The sequence below is a fragment of the Anabrus simplex genome, chromosome 1 (genome assembly GCF_040414725.1).
Source record: "Anabrus simplex isolate iqAnaSimp1 chromosome 1, ASM4041472v1, whole genome shotgun sequence".
In the NCBI taxonomy this organism is placed as follows: Eukaryota; Metazoa; Arthropoda; class Insecta; order Orthoptera; family Tettigoniidae; genus Anabrus; species Anabrus simplex.
In genome coordinates this window covers 92,942,881-92,970,030 of record NC_090265.1, presented here as the reverse complement: position 1 = coordinate 92,970,030, position 27,150 = coordinate 92,942,881, and the positions used below count along the sequence as shown (strand labels likewise).

The 27,150-nt window shown below is 38.5% G+C and overlaps 1 protein-coding gene across 3 annotated transcripts in view; it reads right to left on the bottom strand.

Annotated features, from left to right (window-relative positions):
- Unr (cold shock domain-containing Unr) overlaps positions 1–27,150 on the bottom strand; it is a 287,182-nt gene that overhangs the window by 13,336 nt on the left and 246,696 nt on the right. For all 3 annotated transcript variants that reach the window (XM_067156402.2, XM_067156419.2, XM_067156409.2), the window contains exons 12-13: positions 10,944–11,108; positions 10,677–10,845 (exon numbers count right to left, since the gene is read on the bottom strand). In XM_067156402.2, the coding sequence (XP_067012503.2) occupies positions 10,677–10,845; positions 10,944–11,108 (334 nt within the window). The remainder of the gene's footprint in view (positions 1–10,676; positions 10,846–10,943; positions 11,109–27,150) is intronic.

Genomic DNA, 27,150 nt, shown 5'->3' with positions numbered 1-27,150 from the left:
GAACAGTAGACAGTAAGCAGGTTCAGGATATAGAAAGTGAATGGGTGGCATACAGGGATGCTGTAGTAGCAACAGCAAAGGAATGCCAAGGAACAACTGTGTGTAAAGATGGGAAAAGGCGAACATCTTGGTGGAATGATGAAGTGAGAGCAGCTTGTAAACGTAAAAAGAAGGCTTATCAAAAATGGCTCCAAACAAGGGCCGAGGCAGACAGGGATTTGTACGTAGATGAAAGAAACAGAGCGAAACAAATAGTTGTTGAATCCAAAAAGAAGTCCTGGGAAGATTTTGGTAACAACTTGGAAAGGCTAGGTCAAGCAGCAGGGAAACTTTTCTGGACAGTAATAAAGAATCTTAGGAAGGGAGGGAAACAGGAAATGAACAGTGTTTTGAGTAATTCAGGTGAACTCATAATAGATCCCAGGGAATCACTGGAGAGGTGGAGGGAATATTTTGAACATCTTCTCAATGTAAAAGGAAATCATCCTGGTGGTGCTGTGAACAGCCAAGCAAATGGGGAGGAGGAAAATGATGTTGGTGAAATTATGCTTGAGGAAGTGGAAAGGATGGTAAATAAACTCCATTGTTATAAGGCAGCAGGAATAGATGAAATTAGACCTGAAATGGTGAAGTATAGTGGGAAGGCAGGGATGAAATGGCTTCATAGAGTAGTAAAATTAGCATGGAGTGTTGGTAAGGTACCTTCAGATTGGGCAAAAGCAGTAATTGCACCTATCTATAAGCAAGGGAACAGGAAGGATTGCAACAACTATCGAGGTATCTCATTGATTAGTATACCTGGCAAAGTATTCACTGGCATCTTGGAAGGGAGGGTGCGATCAGTCGTTGAGAGGAAACTGGATGAAAACCAGTGTGGTTTCAGACCACAGAGAGGCTGTCAGGATCAGATTTTCAGTATGCGCCAGGTAATTGAAAAATGCTACGAGAGGAATAGGCAGTTGTGTTTATGTTTTGTAGATCTAGAGAAAGCTTATGACAGGGTACCGAGGGAAAAGATGTTCGCCATACTGGGGGACTATGGAATTAAAGGCAGATTATTAAAAGCAATCAAAGGCATTTATGTTGACAATTGGGCTTCAGTGAGAATTGATGGTAGAATGAGTTCTTGGTTCAGGGTACTTACAGGGGTTAGACAAGGCTGTAATCTTTCACCTTTGCTGTTTGTAGTTTACATGGATCATCTGCTGAAAGGTATAAAATGGCAGGGAGGGATTCAATTAGGTGGAAATGTAGTAAGCAGTCTGGCCTATGCTGACGATTTGGTCCTAATGGCAGATTGTGCCGAAAGCCTACAGTCTAATATCTGGGAACTAGAAAATAGGTGCAATGAGTATGGTATGAAAATTAGCCTCTCGAAGACTAAATTGATGTCAGTAGGTAAGAAATTCAACAGAATTGAATGTCAGATCGGTGATACAAAGCTAGAACAGGTCGATAATTTCAAGTATTTAGGTTGTGTGTTCTCCCAGGATGGTAATATAGTAAGTGAGATTGAATCAAGGTGTCGTAAAGCTAATGCAGTGAGCTCGCAGCTGCGATCAACAGTATTCTGTAAGAAGGAAGTGAGCTCCCAGACGAAACTATCTTTACATCGGTCTGTTTTCAGACCAACTTTGCTTTACGGGAGCGAAAGCTGGGTGGACTCAGGATATCTTATTCGTAAGTTAGAAGTAACAGACATGAAAGTAGCAAGAATGATTGCTGGTACAAACAGGTGGGAACAATGGCAGGAGGGTACTCGGAAAGAGGAGATAAAGGCTAATTTAGGAATGAACTCGACGGATGAAGCTGTACGCATAAACCGGCTTCGGTGGTGGGGTCATGTGAGGCGAATGGAGGAGGATAGGTTACCTAGGAGAATAATGGACTCTGCTATGGAGGGTAAGAGAAGTAGAGGTAGACCAAGACGACGATGGTTAGACTCGGTTTCTAACGATTTAAAGATAAGAGGTATGGAACTAAATGAGGCCACGACACTAGTTGCAAATCGAGGATTGTGGCGACGTTTAGTAAATTCACAGAGGCTTGCAGACTGAACGCTGAAAGGCATAACAGTCTATAATGATAATGTATGTATGTATGTATATATATACACAAATTTTCGCAACCGAAGCAATTGCAGACTGGTTCACCAAGTTCAGTCGGCATTTGAAAGCACAGTGCCGGACAATGAGTGTGTTGCACTGATCTTCAGGAGCTAGCAATTCGCTTCAATCAAGCGACTCGTCTTCGACTTCTGAACAATTTTGGACTTCATATTCATTAATTATATTGTGACTTCGCGCCTCATTCGCTGGCTCATTTAACTTTTCACCTCTTCTTGTAAACATCATGAGACAGTGCTGAAATTTGCGTGTGTAGTGCTACTATTCAGAAGATCGTGCCTTACTTCTTATAAGTGACTGACTTTCTACTTCTTCTAGATTTTAAGATTTAAAATTGCACAGTGCCAATCTCCATTAACATATTTTGCCTCCTCAACTGTTTTTGTGAAAGACTCACTCTTTAATTTCTTATTTACCTATGCATTGTTTTTTGCATTTTATTCGGCCGATGATGACCCAGATTAGGGTCGAAACTGGTACCGCATCCGCTTTTAATTAAATATGAATGTAATACCACATTTCATATTTATTTGTATTGAATAGGTTGAACTACCTTATTTATTATTTCAATTTCAATGCAACTCGAGTCGATCAATGCGTTGTCGCATTCAAGACGACTGCCAAAGTCATTCTCTCGCACATGGCGAGTTTAACCACCAAATAATTCATGGTCGAAGAGTGTGACCAGAAAACAATGTTTAATAATTCACTCATCTGATATATAAGGTTACAGCTGACATTTATTTTAGAAAGTGTTATCTGCAATAATGCGCTGATACCTTTATGGGCCCCAGTGCAAATGTTTTTATATTTGTTTGGTGTTTTACACACATTTTAATACACTGTTGTTATTTAATAAGCCCTAATTGAAAAGGTTTTCGTATTTATTCTCTTGTCTTTTTCATGCCCTTTAATACCCTTACCGCATCTTTACACACACGATGTAAAATGTACGCATGTTGGAATTGGTTACATATCCTTGTTGGATAGTTTTTATTCGTGTATTCAATAGTACATTTTCTCGCCTAAAACATTAGCTTTCCTCGTCCCCTGCAGAAACATATCTTCCAAGCTGAATCAATGTCGCATTAAAACAGATGCAAACTTGTGATGTGCAGGTGGTGACAAGTTAAATAAAGCCGAACCGCTAAAACAAGGTTGTGAAAATTAACAGAATGTTTTAATGGAATAGCATATCCACCTTAAATATAAGCATACACCTTTATTTTGATTATTCAACATAATTTCTAACTAAATATTTGCCTGGGAGATGTTACAAGTGATTTTACAGCCTTTACATTCATTACAGCTTCAGGAAGTAATCATTCAGCTGCAGGTACAAATCTAGCACATTTTTCTTTACTGCACTATTCTCAAAAAGGGAATAATGACCCACCATGAGATACACATTCTTTATTTAATTAACCCCACCTTTCAGGTTATTAAAGTTTTCATGCTCTTTTTCTTGTAACAATGGCCCACGCACTCACAGTCTCTTTCCTCGAACACATTTCAACTAATCATATACCACAATGTTCACTTCTGCGAAAAAACTGACTCTCTCTTTCATTTCATTCCTCGATTACTATTTCCACCCACTCACTTAAAATGTCATTTTTATTCTTCACAATTGTGTTTTCCCACAATTTAATTTTTCAGGGAGCTTTTCTCACTGAAAGTCCTTTTGCACTACATTTTTCTTATCTCAAGATCTAAACACGCTCGTTCTTCCTACTCACGTTTACTGGGCGACTGAAATGCCATGGTATTTCTGCCTCAACAATCAGCACATGAAAGTCTCTTCCTTGTCATATTTAACTGAACTATCAGACCTCGACGTTATCTGTGAAAATCTGAGTTATGAATGAAATGATGAAAGATATGTTGGAAAATCCCATGGTAACTTGTGAGTAAGCAGTCACTGGTAGCATTCCCGGGCAACTAGAATTCTCAGAATGTAGATTAATTAGAACACAAGACGATCCTAACGTACAGAACAACTAGCTTCACTGGTACTTTAGCATTCCTATGTACATTTCATCTCCCTTTTTCTTCGACTTGAAATAGTACAAACATTGAAAAGAAATTTGTGTATGTCTGCAGAATGATATTAACCCTTTCCCACCCATATTAAAATGCATGTTTTCCCCAGAATTAAAGCAATTCTTTTCAGCCATCATTATGATAATGCAGACATTTATAAAAATGTATTGTACAAAAACTAATGAACATAGAAATATGATCTTTCACCAAATGAAAGTCAACAGTACATACATATAGGACATGGGTGCATGCATTGTAGAGTTTAATTTATAACTTTAACTCCTCTTTGTTGGTGGAACAATAGAAAGCAATCGGATTTGCACAAACACAAGTTGCATTGTTTACACATAAAGGCTGACTGCAGATTTCTTCCAGATAAAGTCCTCTTTTTGTCAGCAGCACATTTCACATATGATTTTACCCCTACCAGGAATTTTTACTATGGAATGGAATTGTTTTGGAGATGTGGTTGCATCAGGAAGACTTCTTTTTCTTCCTACTCGTTTGCGGCAAGTGAAATTCCCAATCAGCTGTTTGACAAGTTGCGTCCTGAATTCTAGCTGTGTTGTTCCATGTCTACTGTTGCAGGGTCTATTACTTCGGTCAAATGCAATAAATGAATTCACTATAGCAATGTTTATAATGAAATAGAAGATATACTTCCACCATTTCATGGATGGTCTGCCAACTTCGTAATATGAACGTGCTTGATCACTTCGGTCAACTCCACCCGTATTTTTCATGTAGTTGTGTACAATTTCTGGTGCTTGCACATCAATTCTTTCATTGCCATGCCACGTTTTTTTTTTTTTCAGGGTTAAAAAAACTGCAGGGTTACTGTTGGTACTGAGGAAAGCAACGTGTCTTTTATCATGCCAGACTGTGGCAATGACATCTCCAGCTTGCATAAATTTAGAATCCCGTCTTTTCATCTTCAGGCTTTTGGTATTTTTGAGGGGTAAGGGCCAATCTTTTCTGTTAGTTCTCACTGTTCCACAAACATAAGTCTTATTGTCATTCAATATTGACAGGAGTCTTGGTGAAGTGAAAAAGTTATCGAAATATAGATGATGATACTTTCCCCAGTATTTCCTACTCAATTCGAGAACAACTTGTTCACCTAGCAGCAAATCTTTATTCCTCTTTTGTTTCTTTCCGAGGTAGAAATCAATGTCTAAAGTATAACCTGATCTTGTTGCCAAAACCCAAGCTTTCATCCCCCATTTGGTAGGTTTAGACTTGATATACTATTTTATACCTAACCTACCCTTGAAAGCAATCATAGCCTCATCAAGACAAAGTTCCTTTTCTGGTTTATAGATTTCTCTGAATACTGCCACAAGGTTGAGAATTGGTCTCACTTTGTACAAATAATCCAAATTGTCCTTATCTTGTTCCTCTTCTGACACCGTATGCAAATATTTTGTCAGGTCTTTGAAGCGATTTCGCGGCATTGCCTGAACTACTAAAGGGCAAGACACAAGGTCGTCTGACCAATACATGTGTGTGTCATGAAGCTGAGCAATACCCATATAGATTAATATTCTAAAATATGCCCTTCTTTCTTCAATAGAAGTATCCCCCCATTTCGTATCAACTATACCTTTCTTACGCTGCAAGTAAGCAGCATGCTCATTCGTTTTCTGGGCAATTAAATCGAAAATGTTTTCAACAAATATAAGGGAGAAATACTCTAATGCTGTACTACCCACAGGAAGAGAATGGCAAGGTCCTACCTCTTCAGTAAAGTCCGCCGGTTCGACGTAAGACAATGTATTTGTCCAATGAAAGTTAAGCCTACAATCTATGTCATCATGCATGTGTACGCCGTCATTTCCTGAAATATCGTTACTTTCATTTTCACTTTCCACTTCGCTGAGTTCACTTAAGCCACTACTAACACAGTCAGAAATATTGTTCACCAAACTTTCAATGTCGTTATCGCATAAAATATTTTCACGCGAATTAAGCGTCGACATGTTTGTTTACAATATGTCACTGCCTTCCATATTTCGTGTTCTAATACGCCTGCTAAGGTTTTAAAAGAAAACTAATATCTTTGGTCTCTAGGAAGTGCACATGCCAGTAACAGTAAGTTATATTTGTCTATTGGCCGATAGATGGCTCATACATGCGACTAGAAGTACAAGAACGCTTTACTACGCTATGGGCGGGAGGCCCTAAGCTTTCGCGCTAAGCTTTACTACGCTATAGGCAGGAGAGGGTTAAGAGGAAGAATGACATAATCTTGTGTAAAGAAAGTGTCTTGGAACTCGTAAAGTGTCCTCTTAAGGCAAGTGAAAAGACTAATGATGATGTCCACTGCCCAGAATTCGAGGTACCGGCTTAAATGAGGCTTATTTAACATGTGTCTTATGCAAAAATGGTTTCCGTGGAAAAATGCCCATATAGAGGGGTGTCCGCTGAGTAAAGGTGTCTGTTAGGGCAGGTTTGACTGTATATAGACTTCCAATAGCGGGGAACACCTCTGAAAAATGGAAGTGGATGACATTCTGGAAGAATCTTATGATGACACGGTTTGGAAAGCCATGTCCTAAATGGACTAAACTTTGGTAATTGTGAAACGATGTTAACCAGGCATGAAGGAGGAGTTCCCCTGCTATGAAAATATTACATTTGGAATTTCTCTGTCCCTTGACATGCTAAATTCCACTGTACATATTTACACAATGAGATAGCTTCTTCTTACCTTGAGTCTATAATTATATAATATACAAAAAAAAGGAATCTCATTTTTTGGTCACCTAATTAGAACACCCGAAATAAAATCAGCAGGATAATAATAGAAAAATTGTGGAACAGTAAGAGTAATATTAAGTGGATTACAGAAATCAAAGATGATATGAAGGAACTACAAATTACAGTAGAGGATTTAAAAAACTAGACCCACCGAACCAAGACACTCAAAAACATGGACACCAGACTACAGACCAATATCAATAGACAAACTATGGGAAGAGTAATTTCAGACGAGGAGAGAAAATCAAGATCGGAGAGAATGAAGAAGTGCTGGGCTGAGAGAAAATCGAAAAATCCATTGTATAATTGACTAAAGTGGTCCAATGAAAGCCACAGTATGTAAAATAAATAAATAAATAAATAAATAAATAAATAAATAAATAAATAAATAAATAAATAAATAAATAAATAAATAAATAAATAAATAAATAAATAAATAAATAAATAAATAAATAAATAAATAAATAAATAAATAACAAATTGACTAGTGAGAAATGCAGGATCATAAATTGCTGCTCCATAGCCTGCTACAGCATACTGGAAAGGATGCACCGGACAATGATTACTTTCTTCTCCCGATGTATAAACTCGCAGTAGTATACACTCGAAGTTAAGGTTAGATAGCCTCACGCCTCACCACACTCGTTGATAACTTTGCGAACAAGTTCATGGTCTGATACCACAGTAAATACATACAGTATGATGCCAAATATCATAGCTTATTAGCACTTCATAGACGTGCAGTGCAGTAACACCTCTAAGTCAGTCAGATGCCCCAGCTGGACGGCAAGAGTCGAGGCACAATTCTCAAAGACACAGACACGACCACCATTCAGTATGAAAATATGATCGCACACTTCAAATACGACAAACACTTCCGGCGAACCAGCCCTTAAATAAACTTTCCAGATCACATTGTTCTCCCACCAGTCATCAATCTTACCCTCATATCTTTTCTCCACCCGAGATAACCACTACATAGCATTCATGTCACATGTGGCACGCCGTTTTCAAAATACTGATGCTCAACACTGGTGTACTGACGCCTTGAAAACTGTTGGATGATATGTGTCATGTTGGACAAACCAACTTCTTACACAACTTTCTTTATATTTAGCTCCCTTGCTTAACAAAGATTCCCATAAAATACCACCAATTTGACACAGTGTTCTTAAAATGAACTAAATAATGCTTATAATACTTTAATAAATATATGCAGTGTTCTTACAATGAAACAAATAATGCTGATAATATAAAAATAAATACAGGGTCTTTTTTTTTTTGTGCTAGTTTTTGTGCTAGTTGTTTTTACGTCGCACCGACACAGATAGGTCTTATGGTGACGATAGGACAGGAAAGGGCTAGGAGTGGGAAGGAAGCGGCCGTGGCCTTAATTAAGGTACAGCCCCAGCATTTGCCTGGTGTGAAAATGGGAAACCACGGAAAACCATTTTCAGGGCTGCCGACAGTGGGGTTTGAACCTACTATCTCCCGAATACTGGATACTGGCCGCACTTAAGCGACTGCAGCTATCGAGCTCGGTGGGGTCTTTTTTTAGCTCATTCCGCAGCACCACTCAGAGCACGGCACGGCTGGCACAATGACGCTCTGTCGCTAGCCGGTATAATGTGCGCTTTTCCTCCCTACTACTCACGGCAATTCACACTTATAGAAATTCATTTCTAGTGAAACTATTAGTCTAAAACCTACCTGGCATTACATTTGATGTTCAAAATGTTGTCCCTCTGCTATCAAACACGCCTGACACCTCGTAAATAGGTTTGCAGACACTCGGCGAATCTCAGCCTGTGTGATGTTCAAAATAACTTGTGTAATGTTCTCTTGTAGTTCTTCTATTGTGTGAGAGTTGTTCACATACATTTTTCCCTTCAGCATCCCCCACAGGTAATAATCACAGAGATTTAAATCAGGAGATGTAGGGGGATAATTAACCACACCATCTTAGAAAACTTCCCGTATTACCTCCATAGACCGATTAGCAGTGTGTGCTGTCACATTATCTTGGATGAAGTAACCATTACTCCTCTCTTCTTCAGTCAGCTCTTGAAAGAATGGTCTGAGAATGAGGTCTATATATCGATCGGCATTTATTGTTTCATGGAAAAATATAGGCACTATAATTCTGCGAGCACTTACTGCGCACCAAACTCCTATCTTTACACCATGAGTCACTTAAGTTCTTTTAAATGTGTAAAGTTTTATAGTGTATTATTTTCCACCTATTCAATACAATCATGGAAAAAATAATACACAATAAAAGTTTACACATTTAAAAGAAGTTACTTTCAATACGGATTAAAAAACAATTCATTTTACAACTTGCAATAACCACTTAAGTGTCGCCATGCTTCATCAGTAGCAGGGGTGGGTTTGTACAGTTTTGCTTTTAACAGTTTTGTTGCTTTGTGGGCAGAAGATAATGAGACATTAGCTTGTACGGTAAGACGCGACAGGGATTTTGTTGGAGTTCTTTCCAAGAGAGCTCCTATTTTGTCAAGCTTTTCCTCTGTTAAAACAGTTTGTCTCCTGTGTGATTTCTTGTTAAGAATGGACCCAGTTGTGCGGAACTTCTTTACTAATTTACGTACCGTACTCCTATGTGCGGAGGGAGGTTGCCAGGAAATTTGCGAATGAATCAAAAGCGGCACTCTGTATAAGAAGAATGCCTCACATAGCACAACACAATGAATAAATGCTGTTCTACTGTATACATCACTCGTTAAATCACATGATTACTTTAATATTCATACAGAAACACTATTTTAAAGCGAACACAATGAACACACTACCAATAGCACAGATGTTAAACTAAACTATTGCTGTGAAGCAATGGTTATTGCTACCGTACGGCAATAAATCATCTTAGCCGGTCACGAAGCAATATATCTCTCGGCAAATGACTCACCCAGCCGCACTATCACCTTCCATGCATGTTCCCCCAAAACACGGACCGAGCCAAAAAAAGACCCTGTACCTAACCTATAACTTAGCGTACATAATGCCGAAAATGTAAAAATTGATTTCTTCCCATGGGGTTACAATTCTGTATGATTACAGGACAGATGGCTGAAAGTTGTAAAGAAGATCATCGAGGCAAGAGGAGGGAACTGGACGAGTGACTGAAGAGAAGTGGTGGATGGACAGAAAGCAATGGAGAAGCTTATGTTCCAAGCAGACCCAGCCTAATGATGATGACTAAATATTTTGCACTACCATCTGTATGGCACCTTTCAAAATATTCTGCCATTAGATTATAATTGGGAAATGTAATTTTAGGTATCTGCATGTATTTGTATTTGTTCCTGTTTCTTCTAGACACTTGTGGTACTCCAGAATGCCAGATAATGTTCTTTTTCTTTTAGATTCCAATCCATCAGCTTTCTTTTATATATATATACATAGCACAACACAATGAATACACGCTCTTCTACTGCATACATCACTCGTTAAACACACGATTACTTTAATATTCCTACAGAAATAACGCTATTTTAAAGCGAACATATATATCATTTTAATCTAAAAGTAACAATGCCTCTTAGACAGGGTTCACATTTCTATAGAGAATATTTTGAGGTCTGAGTTAATTTTAATAACAAAGGAATGTGTAAGAAGTTTGTATATCAGTAGCACATGGATGTGCTAAGTCATCCTCTCTTCCAAAGAATATTCATTTGGATTATTTTATACAATGTTATCCTACATAGCATACACAATTTAACATACCTAACTTTTACAACATTGCATGCAGAGGATTTCCCTGTGCGCTGATTTGTAACCAATACAAACTCAACTTGATCACCTTGCTGAAGAGTGGCTCCATCTTTTACTTCAGACATATGAAAGAACAATTTTTTCCCCTCATCAATTTCATATGTGAGGAACCCAAATGGTCCTGCAAAAAAAAAAAAAAAAGAAAGAAAAAGGCTAGTTATAGAAAATCAAGAGTTTAAAAAGATAGTGCTAAAGCTGTATGGCTATAAAAATTAATACCTTTCACAGCATCTACAGTTGCTCTTCTTTTCTTACGCACTGCCACAATATTTGCAGCTCTACCATCAGAATCTACTTGAAAAGTGACAGGATCCCCTATTTGTAGTAGTTCACGCTTATTTGCAAGACCAGTAATACCAAATTCATATTCATTCTTCTCACCATCTGAAAAAGATCAGATTATTACACATTTTGGTATAAAATGGGATATATTCTTGCAAATCAATACTGTACACAGCAGTCAATAAAATAATGTTTATAGATAATCACAAGAGATTTAAAACTGGGCTGACAGTCATGCAGGATTAAGTTGCATCTTCAAAAGCAAATGTATCAGGAGCTACATTCTAATTTTAAGGCTATAAAACTGAACTGAGTCCAGAATACACAAATGAATGTGAGTGGGGGAACTAATTTGTGAAGAGAGAATCAATCAAGACTACTAGATGATGAGCCGAAAAAATTTAGAGGAAATGTTAGTGCTAATGAGACCGGAAGAGGTTACAGTCTAGTTCTAAAAAAATCTAAGAGGGAACAGTAGGCAGAAAAGAATAATTATTGGAAGGTATGGTAAGATCCATGGGCACTGTTTCATTGAAAATTGTTTTGTAAGCCATTACAGTCGATCTCCCAACAATGGAAATCTGATACCGGGTGTAACAAAATTCAATACGCAAATTCTGAAAAATAACACAAGCTAATAGATACACAGGAAGGACTGGCTCACTACCTCAGTGATATTGAGAACATTTTAAGGTCATAAAATATAATAAATATTCTGCATTTGCAGAACACATTTACAATACCGTAGTAATCATCATTTAAAAGGGACTGAAAATGACAAGGAAATAACTTTTGAAGGTAATTATGGACTAGAGCTAAATATTGGGAAAATATGGAAATATTACTCGCTCAGAAAGAGGACCCTGAAAATATTTTGAATGAATCCATAGCTGAAAATATTCTGTTCCATTCTTTGATATAACGTCTGAATCAAGTACCGCTTACCGAGACGTGATACTAAGCTGAATGCTCTATTTTACAGTGTAACATTTGAGTCATGCTGACATGTCCGACCAGTCGTACTGTTGTCAAGTTTGTTGTATCATAATACCTTAATTTAAAGGGAACAATCTTCAGACAGCATTAATTACAGCAACAGGGAATGTTTTTTTTCTTTCTTTCTTTCTTTCTTTCTTTCTTTCTTTCTTTACAGACTAAACTGAACTGGTCATCAATGCTGTTTTATTCATCACCACATTTTGTGTGGATATTTTGGATATTTTAAAAGTAAAAGTCATGCATTTTACCAATGGTGGAATTTAGTTTTAGAAAACTAGTTATGACATTTTAATTTGTGCTGATACAGAGATTATGAAGGTGATCGGAGTCAGATACAGAGAACAAGGATTACCTACAATCTACCTATGCAGTGATAAGAATCAAAGGCTTTGAAAAAGAAGCAGCAATCCAGAAAGGAGTGAGGCACAGCTGCTGTTTGTCTCCCCCCCCCGTCCTTTTCAATGTTTATATAGAACAGGCGGTAAAGGAAATCAAAGAGGAATTTGGACAGGGAATCATAATCCAAGGAGAGGAAATAAAAAACCGTGAGATTTGGTGATAATATTGTTATTTTATCTGAGACTGGAGAAGTTCTGGAGAAAATGCTGAATGTCGGAAGTAAGGAGGACATAAAATGCAAACTAGCACAAGCAAGAAAGGCCTTTCTTAGGAAAAGAAATTTACTCACTTTGAACATTGATAGAGGAATTAGAAAGATGTTTTTGAACACTTTTGGATGGAGCGTGGCAATGTATGGAAGGGAAACATGGATGATAACTAGTCAGAAAGAAAGAGAATATAAGCTTTTGAAATGTGGTGTTACAGAAGAATGCTGAAGGTGAGATGGATAGATGGAATCTGGAGATATATTGAACTGAATTGGTGAGAAGGGATCGATTAGGCTACATCTGATACGATGGGACACATTATCTTAAGACACCGAGGACTTGTTCAGTTGGTTTTTTAAGGGAAGTGTACACGGTAAGAATGGTCAGGGTAGACCGAGGTATGAATATGACAAGCAGATTACAGCAGATGTCGGATGCAGTAGTTACGCAGAAATGACAATATTAGCACAGGAGAGGGTGGCACGGAGAGCTGAATCAAACCAGTCTATTGACTGATGATTCAACACCAACAACAACAACGCTGATACACTGTTTACCACTGTGTTGTAAATCATCAGCACTGTTTTAACCTTTTAAGTGCCGAGTTACCAGTTGACTGTTTGGTACCAAAGTGCTGAGTTTTATCATTCATGGTAAACAAATTTGTAGAAGCATCAATTTTTAACTTATCAGTGGGGTGATTAGCTTAAAATGTTTATAAATATTGGTTCTTTATAAATCTAAATGCAAATGAAAAATCCTACACTTATGTTCAATATTATTTTGAGAGAAAACAAAATTTAACTTATGTGTCCATGCGTGCATTTTATATATATATATATATATATATATACACACAAAGAGCCCAAAATAATATTATTTCCCAAAATCTGTAGGCAAGTAATACATGTAACTTCTTAGAAGGGCGTAAGTTAATATTTTAAAATACTTCCTAAACCTGGAATGTGGTGATAGTTAAATGTTTTCTATTGGTTGTTTGTGATGCCGATTTGTCTATCTGCACCAACTCCAATGGCACAATTTTTTTTTAAAAATTAATGATTTTCGGGCTGTCATTATTAAACACTAGTTGGCCTCAGAGCCTGTCACAGTTACTTGAAAGTCTGGTGAAGAAAAGTAATCCGTCCGCCACGAAATAGTGATAAAATAGCTTTTGTACTCACTGTGTTTTTCTTCTTTCTTTTAGGAGGAGGCTCTGTTTATCTCTCACATACAATATTTTCGGCACTCTATCACTCTCACATTCAAAATCGCTTAACAATTCATTAAAATCATCATCTCCATCATCACTTTCTGCTGTGGTTAATAACTTAAAGATTCTGTAATCCAAAATAACATCGCTGCAAGAGCAACTAGATTGTTGTTCCGCCATGTTTGTTTACATCACAGATCAACTTCACAGACTTCTACAAAAAGCTCTGCAAGTTACCTCCCGAAGCTATAATCTCTGATCAATTAGTTCTACATAACGCCCAACAGATGGCAGAACATGTCAGATATCAAATTGGCATTCGAAAGCGCACCGGGAAACTAAAAAAAATTAAAATTCTCGTGCACCGTCTATAGATGGGCGTAGCAGTGCTGGGCTGGCTGCATCAGCCCGTCTATAGGCAGGCGTAGCATTCATTGGGTTAAATAGGCTTTTGTCTCTGTATGCCGACTATGGATCATAACAGAAGAGACCAAAACAAATACAGTACTGTATTTCCTTGCCTATAACACCCTCCCTTAACCCTTTTGCTTCCCATTTTTTAAAAGAATAGTATGATCACAGGAACACCATTATTTTTTAAGTGATTCTTAACTCTAGTAGAGATTTATAGTAAAATAATATAAACACCAGTTTTTCATTTTCAGTTTCTTCATACAGTTAGAAGAAGTCAATCCGAGTGTAGTAGATCACGAAACTCTCTTCCACGTGAAGGGCAACACCACATCTGTGGCATCCAAACAACTCTTTGCGAAGGCCATGTGCTGTGCAGACCCTGGAACACCTTGAAGGAATGGATTTCTACTGGGTTCACACAATTTTGGGAGGAAAATGGCCCCATTGTTGACCCTGCAATCTCAATGGTGTGTTCCCCTGCCTGTGGCAACCCCTGCTTGGATAAACAGGCAGATGATCTGTCTCTAGAAGTTGTTCAGCTACACTTAAGACGAAATGATGTGAAGCCCCTTTGTTTCTTACCAGGATTCAAAATCTGCCAGATAATGAAACTGTTCAGTAGAGCCATATCCGGGCATGTAAAATAGATCTTCTTGTATCCTTTCACATATTTTCTCATGAGTGGGTAGGATGCTAAACGTTGGTCATGAATACCGACCCCTCCCAATGAGTTGTAATCCATCGACAACATGTTAGGTTTCATCTTCTCTTTTCTGGTTTTTTGATTTCAAAATCACCCAATCTGGTTGACAATGTTGAATTGAAAACATATGAACAGCTTTTTCTTGTTCATCCATTTTATTGCTAAAATCCCATTGGATGAGGCGAAAGTAAGTTCTCCTTTCTTGAGAATGCAGTCCTTGAACACCCCTGGCATGTTTTTCCTGTTTGGTCCAACTGTACCTACAGCATGCGTATTATTATTCGAAAGAGTTGTCCATAAAAAATGTTCTCCATTCACCCAGAAGCTCATGGCACAACTCAAACACAATCTTTTCACTTGCCAGGTGACTACTTCCAATACAAGGCAAATCAATACCCTGTATATCTTTTCCAGTGAAAATTTTGAAATTCCAACAAGAAACATTTTGTGAAGAACAATCTTTATAAATTTTAATTGCAAAACAAGCTCTTTTGGATGGATTTTACTGGATATAAGATAGCCTTCCCTTGACATTAGGGATTCATCATTGCTAACAGCCTTCACAAGAATATAAGTTGATTTAAACCTAATAACATATCATATACAGGTCTTACCTTCAAGTTATCATCAGGAGAGCTAAGGGTTTCTGTGTAAAACTGTAGGAACTTGCTCACTGAAATGAAACTTCTCAACGACATTGTTGCTGAAAATATAGGGATTCTATCACCTTTCGTTAGACCAGTTGTCTCTTATTGTAGGTATTTTAGTCCATGACATAAGTATGCACAAAGAAAAATGGCCCTTCAGTTCATCTGTAGTTATTGGAAATCAGTGATCTTCTGCATAGGACTTTCTGGAAGAGCAGGAGTTTGCAGCAAGGAATTCACAAGCATAAGCGTTGGTCTCATTGGTAACATAATCCCAAAACTGGGGTGTTAGAAATTCGTTTGTGACCTCTAATTCACCAGGATTTTCACGAAGATGTCTTTTGAGAACAGAATTTATACTGCAGAGAGCATTGGTATACACATTATCACGAGGCTGATTATTGGCATCAGTCCAAATCCACTCATTGTTTGAATCAGGTCTACCTGCTACAACTGCCATGGGAGATGCAAGACCATTTCCAGTAGTTTTTCATGTAAATTTTGAAATTTCAACAAGAACCATTTTGTCAAGAACAATCTTGCTTCACTTTCAGAAGCCACAAGATCACTTCCATCTTCACTTAGGTCAAGCCAGAATCATCATCTTCATTCCCCACCCCCAGATTTGTTTACATATTTCATTCGATTTTACGAACTTATCCATAGAATAAAAGACGGCAAAGAGCACAAATTACAAATCTTCAATCTATTGACAGTAACAAGAAAATACTACAATAAGTCTCGGTAGCATAGTAATGAACTGACAATACACTGAAACAACACAGGTGTGAGGATGGACACATCTGTCAAAATGCGTCAATAGGTTAATATTCAACTATTTGGGGGGGGGGGGGGGGGGTGCGACATCTGAAAGAAATTATTGAAAGGAAAAAGGAATCGGGTAAAAATATGCGGTAACCGCAAAAAAATCTTAAAAGTGATCAGGCAGCAAGTGCAACATTTCAGTTAATGGTAAAACCCACGCTTCTGCACTTCCTGTACATTGGCCTAGGCTACTCTCTCCGCTATCCTTGATTTCTCTATGCCCTTCCAGCTTTTGAGCTCGGAGTCATGTGTGGCTGCATGTACCTAATACTCTTTGGTCATACAGTGTCTAGTATGTAATTGAAGGGCTCCCCAGAAAAAAATTGTATAATCCATTTCAGTAATTTAACAGGAGAGGCAAAAACTAAATCTATCACCCAAAGTCATATGTTTGGATGTTTTATTGAATCATTTACAACTGCTGGTGAACAAAAAGTTAGTAGTGTGCCACTCAATCATTTTTCAAGTATTATGTGGCTACAGTGTGTGTCCAAATAGCAAAAACTTTGGATATTCATATATCAGTACTTCATTCATTCAGAGGGAAATTGAAGTAGAAGTCTCTGAACTGAGGTTCAAGGAATTCACACATGCTTAATAAATCCTTTTTCTCCTCTTTTTTTAATTGGCAAAGGCTCCTGGTACACCAGGATAAGGCTTGAAAATGGGACCGCGATACATTTTTTGCACTGCTTCAAGATTAAGATTAGGGTTGAACTATTCAATACAAGCACAAAGCTATGGTAGACTTTAAATTGTAATAATCATTGATACTAGTTTCAACTTGCCAACAGGTCATCGCCAGCCACTAACAATGTAAAATAGATAATATGACAAGATTCAAATCAGTAAAAACAACACAATGAATAACACATAATAAAAAATTGTTCACAATATTAAGAACTTATGATAATAAATATGCTGAAATACTCTTACAAAGATAAAGTGTTGATTTATAGGTTATTAAAACTAAAACCATGGGTTTTAAAGTCCATTAAGTCTTGAGGAATGTCCATGTGAAAATAAGTGTATAATGGAATACTCAGGATATAATCACTGAAATGAAAAATGAAATGTTGTATGGCTTTTAGTGTCGAGAGTGTCCAAAGACAAGTTCTACTTGCCAGGTGCAGGTCTTTTGAACTGACGCCCATAGGCGACCAGCGCATCATGATGAGGATGAGATGGTGACGAAGACGACACATGCACCCAGTCCCCGTGTCAGTGGAATTAACCAATTATGGTTAAAATTCCCGAACTTGACAGAAATCGAACCCAGGATCCCTGTGACCAAAGGCTAACATGCTAACCATTTAGCCATGGAGCCAGTCACTTCCTACAATGATAGGGTGCCAAAATCTGACAAAGTATATCATATCTTGATAACATGAGGCTTGAAGTGTGTGACTGAATACTATTTTAAAGCAACCTATGAAATGTTTGCAATCACAGATCCAGTGAGTTGTAACTGGATTCTTTTGTTAGATCAGTGCACTGCACACAAACATAATTTAGTTTTAAAACATGTGCATGTTCTTTTTCTGCTGACCAACACTATGAGCTACTTACAGCCCCTAGATCAAGGTATCATTTCATCTCTGAAATGTTCCGGTGGGAGAAATACGGAAGTGAAGCATGCTATGTGGAGTGTAAAAGTTGTCTGGGACGCTAATTCCTTCATTGACAATCATGAACTGTTTCGTCAAGTGTGGACATGGTTCCATGAATGAATGAAGCAGAAGAAGAACGGGAGAAGATCCAGCAACAGTCTGATGTCGGTAAAACGTTTGCTGAGTACACTGTCATTGACAAGAGGGGAATTCCTCAAGGCAGTATTACTGGATCTTTATGTTTTCTTATATACTGTAGAAGTCTGCTATAGTGAGTATGGCATATAGCGAGAAACCAGGCACTGATGCATCCGTTATTACGAGCGATTAAGCGTGCATGATATATCCGTTATCAATATTTATGCACTCCAGCGATTATATTGAATACGATCGATCATCTTTGGTTAGTTTTCTCGCTATGTGTACGAGCAAGCTCTTTTATCGAAGATTGAACTCGCAGGCGATGTCGTAGTCGATTAGTAATACTCGTCGACTAGCATTCCGTAAACACAATTCAAAATTAAAAAGAACAAGTTTCTATAATAAATACGTAAATAACGTGGCTGACAGCAGTAGCTAACACGTTAGAAATAAAGGTTGAAATAAAACGATTGCGTAATTTTAATGCTATGTATTAAAATTAACTAAGAATGTGATACACCTCAAAATACGGCGCAGACTGGATGACTGATTTCAGACATTAGTTCATTCAGTAAAACCTCACTGGAATGTTTATGCAGAGAAAAGAGAATGTGTTAAGCGAGAAAACATACCGTTGAATACATGAATAAAATCTATCCGACAGGTATAAGTGAACACTCTATTTTTTTTTTTCTCGACATGCGGGCATTTTATGTCATGTACAGGTATTGTGAAAGATATTGAATGTCTACCGTTTCTAAAAGATGAGATGAGAGTATTAAAAGACGTGAAAAAGACGAGACAACAAATATGAAAACCTTTTCCTCTGGGGATTATTACATAACAACAGTGTAATAAAAATTGTGTAAAACACCAAACAGATATAAAATAAATTTCATAGTAAATCTGTATTGTTGGCCTCAGTAAGAATCAATCAATCAGACCTTATTTCTTAACAGATATAAAATGTTTGCACTGTGGGTCATAAAAGTATCAGCACATTATTGCAGATCTCACACTCTTTCTAAATTAAATGTCAGCTTAAGCCTCATATTTCAGACCAATGGGATATTAAACATTTTTTTTCTGGTCACGAATTACTTGGAGGTTGACTCGGCCATGTGCCAGAGAATGACTTTGACCGTCAACTTCAGTGCGACAATACTCCGATCGATTCAAGTCGAAACTTGAAGGTGCGAGTTTCAACATACACCATCCGTTGAAACAGGCAGATGCCTGTCCACTTACCGTATTTTAACCCTACAATGCGTCATGTATCAGATATGATACATACCATTTAACTGCGTAGAATTCAAAGTCTAAGACCCTTATTGCTGTTAATGTGCATTGTATCTTCTCTGATACATTTCTCTTGTCAACATAGTTCACGCTTTTTGTCACTACAATGCAGGTTGAATACAATACGTGCCTTTGCAGGTTAGTTGCCAAGGAAACATTGGAATGTGCTGTACTCCTGCGAATTGTGATGATATGGTATTGTGAATAATTTATTTTACTCAACAGAAAATTGCACACTAATAGTGTCTCATAGTACTGATATTATTTGTTTTATCAGATCTGCTACAATGCTCTTGAATGACAATGGGTTATAACATGGATCACACATATAGTGAGGATGAGTTAGTGACTTTGCTAGCAAACTGGGATGAAAGTGAAAATGATATACGAGTAGATAATTCAGACATTGAAGATGAAGGACTGAGAAACATATTGGATGATGATGATGATGATGATGATGAAGTGTTCGATACTCAACACATGCCGTCTGTAATTGCAGTAACACAGAATGAGGACAGTTTACCATGTTCGTCTAGCGGTTTATTTTCTGGAGTGTGTGTGCAGAATGGAAGAGAATTAGCATGTGATTTTTAAGAAAATACAGTATATGGGCTCAGACGACAGCGCGTCGGCCTCTCACCGCTGGATACTGTAGTTCAAATCCCAGTCACTCCATGTGTGATTTGTACTGGACAAAGCGGAGGCGGGACAGGTTTTTCTCCGGGTACTCCGGTTTTCCCTGTCATCTTTCATTCCAGCAACACTCTCCATTATCATTTCATAGCATTTATCACTCATTAATAAATCACCTTGGGAGTGGTGACCCCATTGTAATAACAGCCTATATGTTTCATTCATTACATCCCTGACCCGGTCAATGACTGGAGGACAGGTTGTAGGTTTTCATTTTTCAGTATATGGGATAGATGGGGTTGAACCGGGTTCTCTAGTGCATCAGTGTGATGGAGGTTTCGTGCCTGATGGAAACTGCTCAAATAAACACAACCTTGATACTCAAGGAACTTAAGATGACACGCGGAAGAGGGGTTGTTGTTCCCTGGTTGAGGTGGCAATTGAAGAGAAGAAGAAGAGGGGTCCAGCAGCATGTGTTCCTCCATCTGATTTCAGAACTGATAATGCTGCCCATTGACCATCATACGGAAACACCTGACAAAGGTGTAAAATGCTGAACTGCAAGAGCGTCTCATTCATCAGATGTTCCAAATGTGCAGTTCACCTGTCTCAACAAAAACAACAACTGTTTTAAGAAATTTAATTGTTAGAACAGCTCTTGTAAGGCCAGAGTGGCTTCAAAACTGAACTGGTTGGTGATGTGTGAAAAGTGGCACTGATGTGCATTGTATCACATATGCTACAAACTGAAAATTAAAAATATTTCTTGTGTTTTGTACATAGATTTTTGAAAGTATTTTTACAGTGTTTAACAACCATTTCTCCAGTGTAAATGGAGGGTTGTAGGGTTAATTTAGTTCATTTAGTTAGCGATTCATAATTTTTTTCAGTATCCATACCACAAGACAAATATGCACCACGCTAGTCAACTTCACACGATTATGTTCCTAATCCACACATATGCTATCACGCGACAAAATATTCTCTACCCTTTACGGTATCACTCAATACAGAATAAATTTCTAACTTCTGAATGGAATCGGAAATACAAGCATAAAAAAGTTTACTGGGTTATTCAGCAACATCAATGAAAACCAGAAAGCAAAATTGAAGTTTCCTGAGGCTAACGTCTTGCTTCCCTAAGGTGTAATTTTCCTGAAGGCCATTTTCCGTTTTTGCGCAACTTTCCCCGACCTGCCTCTTGTGGCAAGGGCTCCAATCTGTGTTGGAAATCACGTTCCTTTCGCAAGGGATGAAATTAAATGGCATATGGCTTTTAGTGCTGGGAGTGTCCAAGGACAAGTTTGGCTCGCCAGATGCAGGTCTTTTGATTTGACCTACACGTCGTGATGAGGATGAAATGATGATGAAGACGGCATACACACCCAGCCCCCGTGTCAGGAAAATTAACCAATTAAGGTTAAAATTCCCAACCCTGCCGGGAATCGAACCCGGGACTCCTGTGACCAAAGGCCAGCATGCTAACCATTTAGTCAGGGAGCCGGACCACAAGGGATGACAAAGAACATTTTCAGGGATAGGAAAAATACAATAATTTTAAACGGTAATGTTGAAAATTTGTGATGCAATAAGTGATGTATTTTCATATAGATTTAATATGGTGTGAATCGGGACTTTGAAAGTATGAGGTGTTAAGCGAGAAATCGTCGTAATGAGGAAATTAAAAAAGTAACTAACGAGTAAACCGCAATATCAAATGCTAAAACGCAAGTGTTGAACAAACTGATTTCCGTTACATACTGATTTTGATGTGTGTGAGCTTCATACCAGAATTTTACGAAAATCGGATATAACGACAATCCGCTCTAGCAAGTAAATTTTTTGCCATTATGAATTCTCGCTATAACAGACTTCTACTGTATATACTGTAAATGATGAGTAAATAACTGAAATCAGAGAAAAGGCTTTTTGCGGATGATGTTATTCTGTATTGAGTAATAAATAAGTTAGAAGATTGTTAACAACTAGGGTTGGGCAGACCGGAACATTCACTTGTTCCGCAACATTAGGAGCTTGAGGCGGAATGTTTCGGTACAGAGTGCCGAGACACGGGACACAGGACACAGGACTGTAACTGCGTCCTAGAGAGAACTTCGAGAGGCAACAGGACATGATCCGCTTCAGCTGGAATGTGCCTGAACTGAACGTGCTGTGCCAAGGCCGCACTAGATACATTAGTTGGCCTTGGCTGTGTCTGCCTGTCCATATCGGCTGTGTGTCGCCCTGTGTTGGAGTGTCAACATTTTTTCATCCAGTTATATCTTTAATTCCAAAGCGATGACCCATGTTTATCTTGGGCTTAAAAGTTTCCTTAAAGTCCAAATTAATTTTTAACATCAATCCCCGAGAAAGTGTTGAGGGAAATTTTCGAGATATTGAAGAAAGTAAATGGAAGTTGAGAGGGAAGGAATTCGAAGTGCAGAGAGCATAAGATTGGGACACAGGCGAAGCAGCTAAAGCAGTGCAGCGCAGAGCAGATTTTTGTAATCCACACAAATCATTGCACCATCGCAAGTTGACAGACAGGGCAGGACAGAGCAGAGCACCTACTTCCGCCTACCACGCGCAGTCTTAGAAACAGTTTCCTGCGCACGTGTCACGCAGTTAGTTAAGAAATGGAGGAGAAAATTACCACAGCCGTTCGGTCTCACCATGTTTTGTAGGTACTATGTGAATCATGTGGACTGCAATGCAGTATGTATGTATGTATGTATGTATGTATGTATGTATGTATGTATGTATGTATGTATGTATGTTCGTGAGAAAATGGCTGAACAGAATTTAATGAAAATCGGTATGTAAATTCGGGGAATAAGGCACTACAGTCTAGGCTATAAATCATTTTATTTACGCTTGGTAACAAGGTAGTTTAGAGAAAGGCCTAAAATGTAATCCACCGAGCAAGTGGCCGTGCGGTTAGGGTCGCGCATCTGTGAGCTTGCATTCGGGAGATAGTGGGTTCGAACCCCACTGTCGGCAGCCCTGATGATGGCTTTCCTTGGTTTCCCATTTTCACACTAGGCAAATGCTGGGGCTGTACCTTAATTAAGGCCACGCCCGCTACCTTCCCAATCTTCCACTCCTCCGTCGCCGAAAACCTTCGATATGTTAGTGCGACGTTAAACAGCAAACAAAAGAATGTAATCCTCATATATCTATGAAACAATCCGTGACCCAAGTTGTCGCAACATATAGAATTTAAGACAAAGATCTAATGCTGATTATGGAAAGCATCATCGCCGACTCCGTCGCCATCATCCATCATCACATTTATGTGAAGAGATAAATACGGAAAATCATGTATCATGTCTTGTCAAATATAAATGCAAACGCGTTCACAACAGATTGTCAATGTTGATTGATTTTAGTATCTTGTGTCTTGTGACAACTAGATGAAAATCTAGCAGTACATTTGTAAATACATATTTTTCCCTCTCCCCCACTCTGATCCTATTAATGAATTTACCATGCAAGTTGGTCGTGCGGTTAGGATCGCCTTGCTATGAGCTTGCATTCGGGAGATAGGGGGTTCGAACCCCACTGTCGGCAACCGTGAAGATAGTTTTCTGTGGTTTCCCATTTTCACACCAGGCTAATGCTGGGGGGGCTGTACCTTAATTAAGGACACGGTCGCTTCCTTCCCATTCCTAGACCTTTCCTATTCCATCGTTGCCATAAGACCTATCTGTGTCGGTGCGACGTAAAAAATATAAAAAATAATCATGAATTAAATTCTTTGTTTAGTCCATATGAACGCCGAACATCGGTAACATAGAAATATTGTTCAGTCTTGTAAACTGGCGAAGGTGGTGGTTTTTATTGCGATTGTCTTAAGCTGAATAACTGCGTTGCCATCAGCACAAGGGAAATTGTGAAGATGACTAACAAAATGAGAAAAATCGCGAATGCTTGAAGAGAAAGAAAAAAAGAGCATCTTTATACTGGATGCCCCAGTATCACAGAATCTAAAGAAAACATGTTATTTCTGAAAACCGACGAGACCCTGCGTGGCAATGCATGCTCACGTCCACTTCGCAGTTTCGTAAGCTTCGCGCTGTTCTGCTCTGCTCTTCCCTGCTTCTCAATGTGCGCCCGGTCTAACAGCACGAAAGTACAACAATGTATTCATCCAGTTATATCTTTAATTCCGAAGCGATGACCCATGTTTTTCTTGGGCTTAAAAGTTTCCTTAAAGTCCAAATTAATGTTTAACGTCAATCGCCGAGAAAGTGTCGAGGGAAATTTTCGAGATATGAATTACTCACTAATTACTCATAATACAGGCCAATACATTCAACTGGTGAAAATATTCTTGAATTGGTTACTTTTAAACACCTGCACTGCCATTGTAACCGTGTTATGTGTATCTTATATTGACCGGATAAATCTTAACCTAAAAGCAGCCTTTAAACGTGATTAGTGGGCGCGAATTTCAGTGTTCCGACAGTTCGTTCACGTTCCCTGCAGCTTTATGCTGGACCATGGCCATAACTACACACAGGCACACACCACACAGCACGTTCCGTACAGTCACATTCCCAGTTCCCACTGGCGCGGAGCATGTAATGTTGCCTCTCGAAGTTCTCTCTACACTGCGCAGTTGCAGTCCCGCGTCCCGTGCGCCCGCTACACAGTTCAGCTAGTAGGCGAAGGGCAGTGCACAGTGGCGCTTCTGATGGGACAGCGAGTCAGTGTCTCCGGCTCGCTTGAGAATGTTTCGGAACAATTGACACTCGGTTTTCTGGAACAGCGGAACATAACTTTGCACCGGCGCATTGTGCCGAAACAGGGACATAGTGCCCAACCCTATTAACAACTGCAAAATGACCTTGACAATGTTGTGAGATTGACAGTAGGCAATGGTATGATGATAAACTGGGTTAAAAGTCAGGTTGAGAGTTTCACAAATAGGAAAAGTCCTCTCAGTTTTAATTACTGCGTTGATGGTGTGAAAGTTCCTTACGGGGATCAATGTAAGTATTTGGGTGTTAATATAAGGAAAGATCTTCATTGGGGTAATAACATAAATGGTATTGTAAATAAAGGGTACAGGTCTCTGCACATGGTTATGAGGGTATTTAGGGGTTGTAGTAAGGATGTAAAGGAGAGGGCATATTAAGACCCCAACTAGAGCATGGTTCTAGTCTATAGGACCCTCACCAGGAGTACTTGATTCAAGAACTGAAAAATATCCAAAGAAAAGCAGCTCGATTTGTTCTGGGTGATTTCCGACAAAATAGTAGCATTACAAAAATGTTGGAAAGTTTGGGCTGGGAAGACTTGGGAGAAAGGAGACGAGCTACTCGACTAACGGACCAACTACATTGGTATTATAAATTTACTCATTAGGGACAAATATTTCAGATTCCCTGTGGGAATCAACATCTAGGTCATAAGTGGCATGTTCCGAGCTATCAGTGAAGAGATGGTGTGGAATGACATTAGTGGACGAATAAGTTTGAGTGATATCTTTAAAAGTAGGAAAGATCACAATATAAAGTTGAAATTCAAGAGGACAAACTGGGGCAAATATTCGTTTATAAGAAAGGGAGTTAGGGATTGGAATAACTTACCAAGGGAGATGTTCAATAAATTTCCAATTTCTTTGCAATCATTTAAGAAAAGGCTAGGAAAACAACAGATAGGGAATCTGCCACCTCTAGGCGACTGCCCTAAATGCAGATCAGTAGTGATAGATTGACAATGCGGTGACTACTTCAGAGGAGCAGGATTCAGCCATTTGGTCAGCTATGATCATGTGCCGCCAGAGGGAGATGCAACTCCAGCTGACGCCCAATAAAACAAAGACATGGTGCATGCGACAACTATTCCGCTGAAAAATGATGTACTTACCACTCTAGCTGTGTTGGACTCTGTGATAAGTGCACGTGATGCTGATGATGAAGCGACAATCAAGATTATGGGCTAGTATTTACAAAAAACGATTGTTCCCTTTTTCAAACGGGCAAAAAGCTTGTGTGTGTCCAAACAACTACTGAACCATTAAACATGTAACTGTACAAGAGTACGAATCCCTGATTTGTTAAGTTAGAAAGTTCGTAAATTAATTTGTTATGTTAAGTATAGGTAATTGCACGCTAAGAAAACAGTACTGCCCTTAAGACAATAAGGTTGTCATATCGAATGCCTCTGCTCGAGAACATTACAGGAAAACAGCGGTACATTAAGTTGTGGAACTCTGTATTTTCAAGAAAAGTAGGAATAAACTAAGCTACTACTGTAATTATTTTTAGGGACTCACGGGGACTGGGGTTTAGAGAGGGCTCAGTTCGGTCTCCACAGCTTAACGAGAAAACAGTGGCACAAAAATCGGTGAAACGTAGTATTTAATTTCAAGATAAAAGGGGAAGAAAGTAAGCTACAAATAATTTTTTTATGAAATCTAGGGTTTAAGGGTTTCAGAAGGGGTTTATTTAGGTTTTTGCAGCAACAAGGGTCCTCTCAGAATAGCCTGTTGCTTCAGCACATTCCTGTAATCACCCAGCTGAGACTTTTATCTGGATTCTTCCGAGAAAGATAAATTATAATACATTAAGCACAGTTTGTGTTTGTTTCTTGCTAAGTAGCTGTCCCTGCTTATTTTTATGAACAGCCTCAGACGCAACACAAATAAATCACTATATTAATATTAAAGAAACAAATTGCACACGTTCACTTTAACAGTGATAAGCTGCCACAGATTCACAGAGTAACAGATAACTTGTTACCAATACAAGAGCAATTCACAAGGAAAATAAAGGAAGGCAACAAAGCGATGACTGTTCCTGCCACTGTGCTTTCTCCCTGCATGTGTATATTTGAAGTAGAAAATATAAGGTAGTTATTTTAATAACTAACGGGCAAAAAGTGCCTTATCGTTTTTTCTTTCATTATATAATATAATGTACATTATAATATTCCTTAGTCATGAGGAAATATGGGTGTCTAAGAGGGGGTGTGATCACTCCTTGTAAGTCCATCAGAGCAGTACTGTTTAATTAACATAATGATCTATAGTGAAAATCATGTGT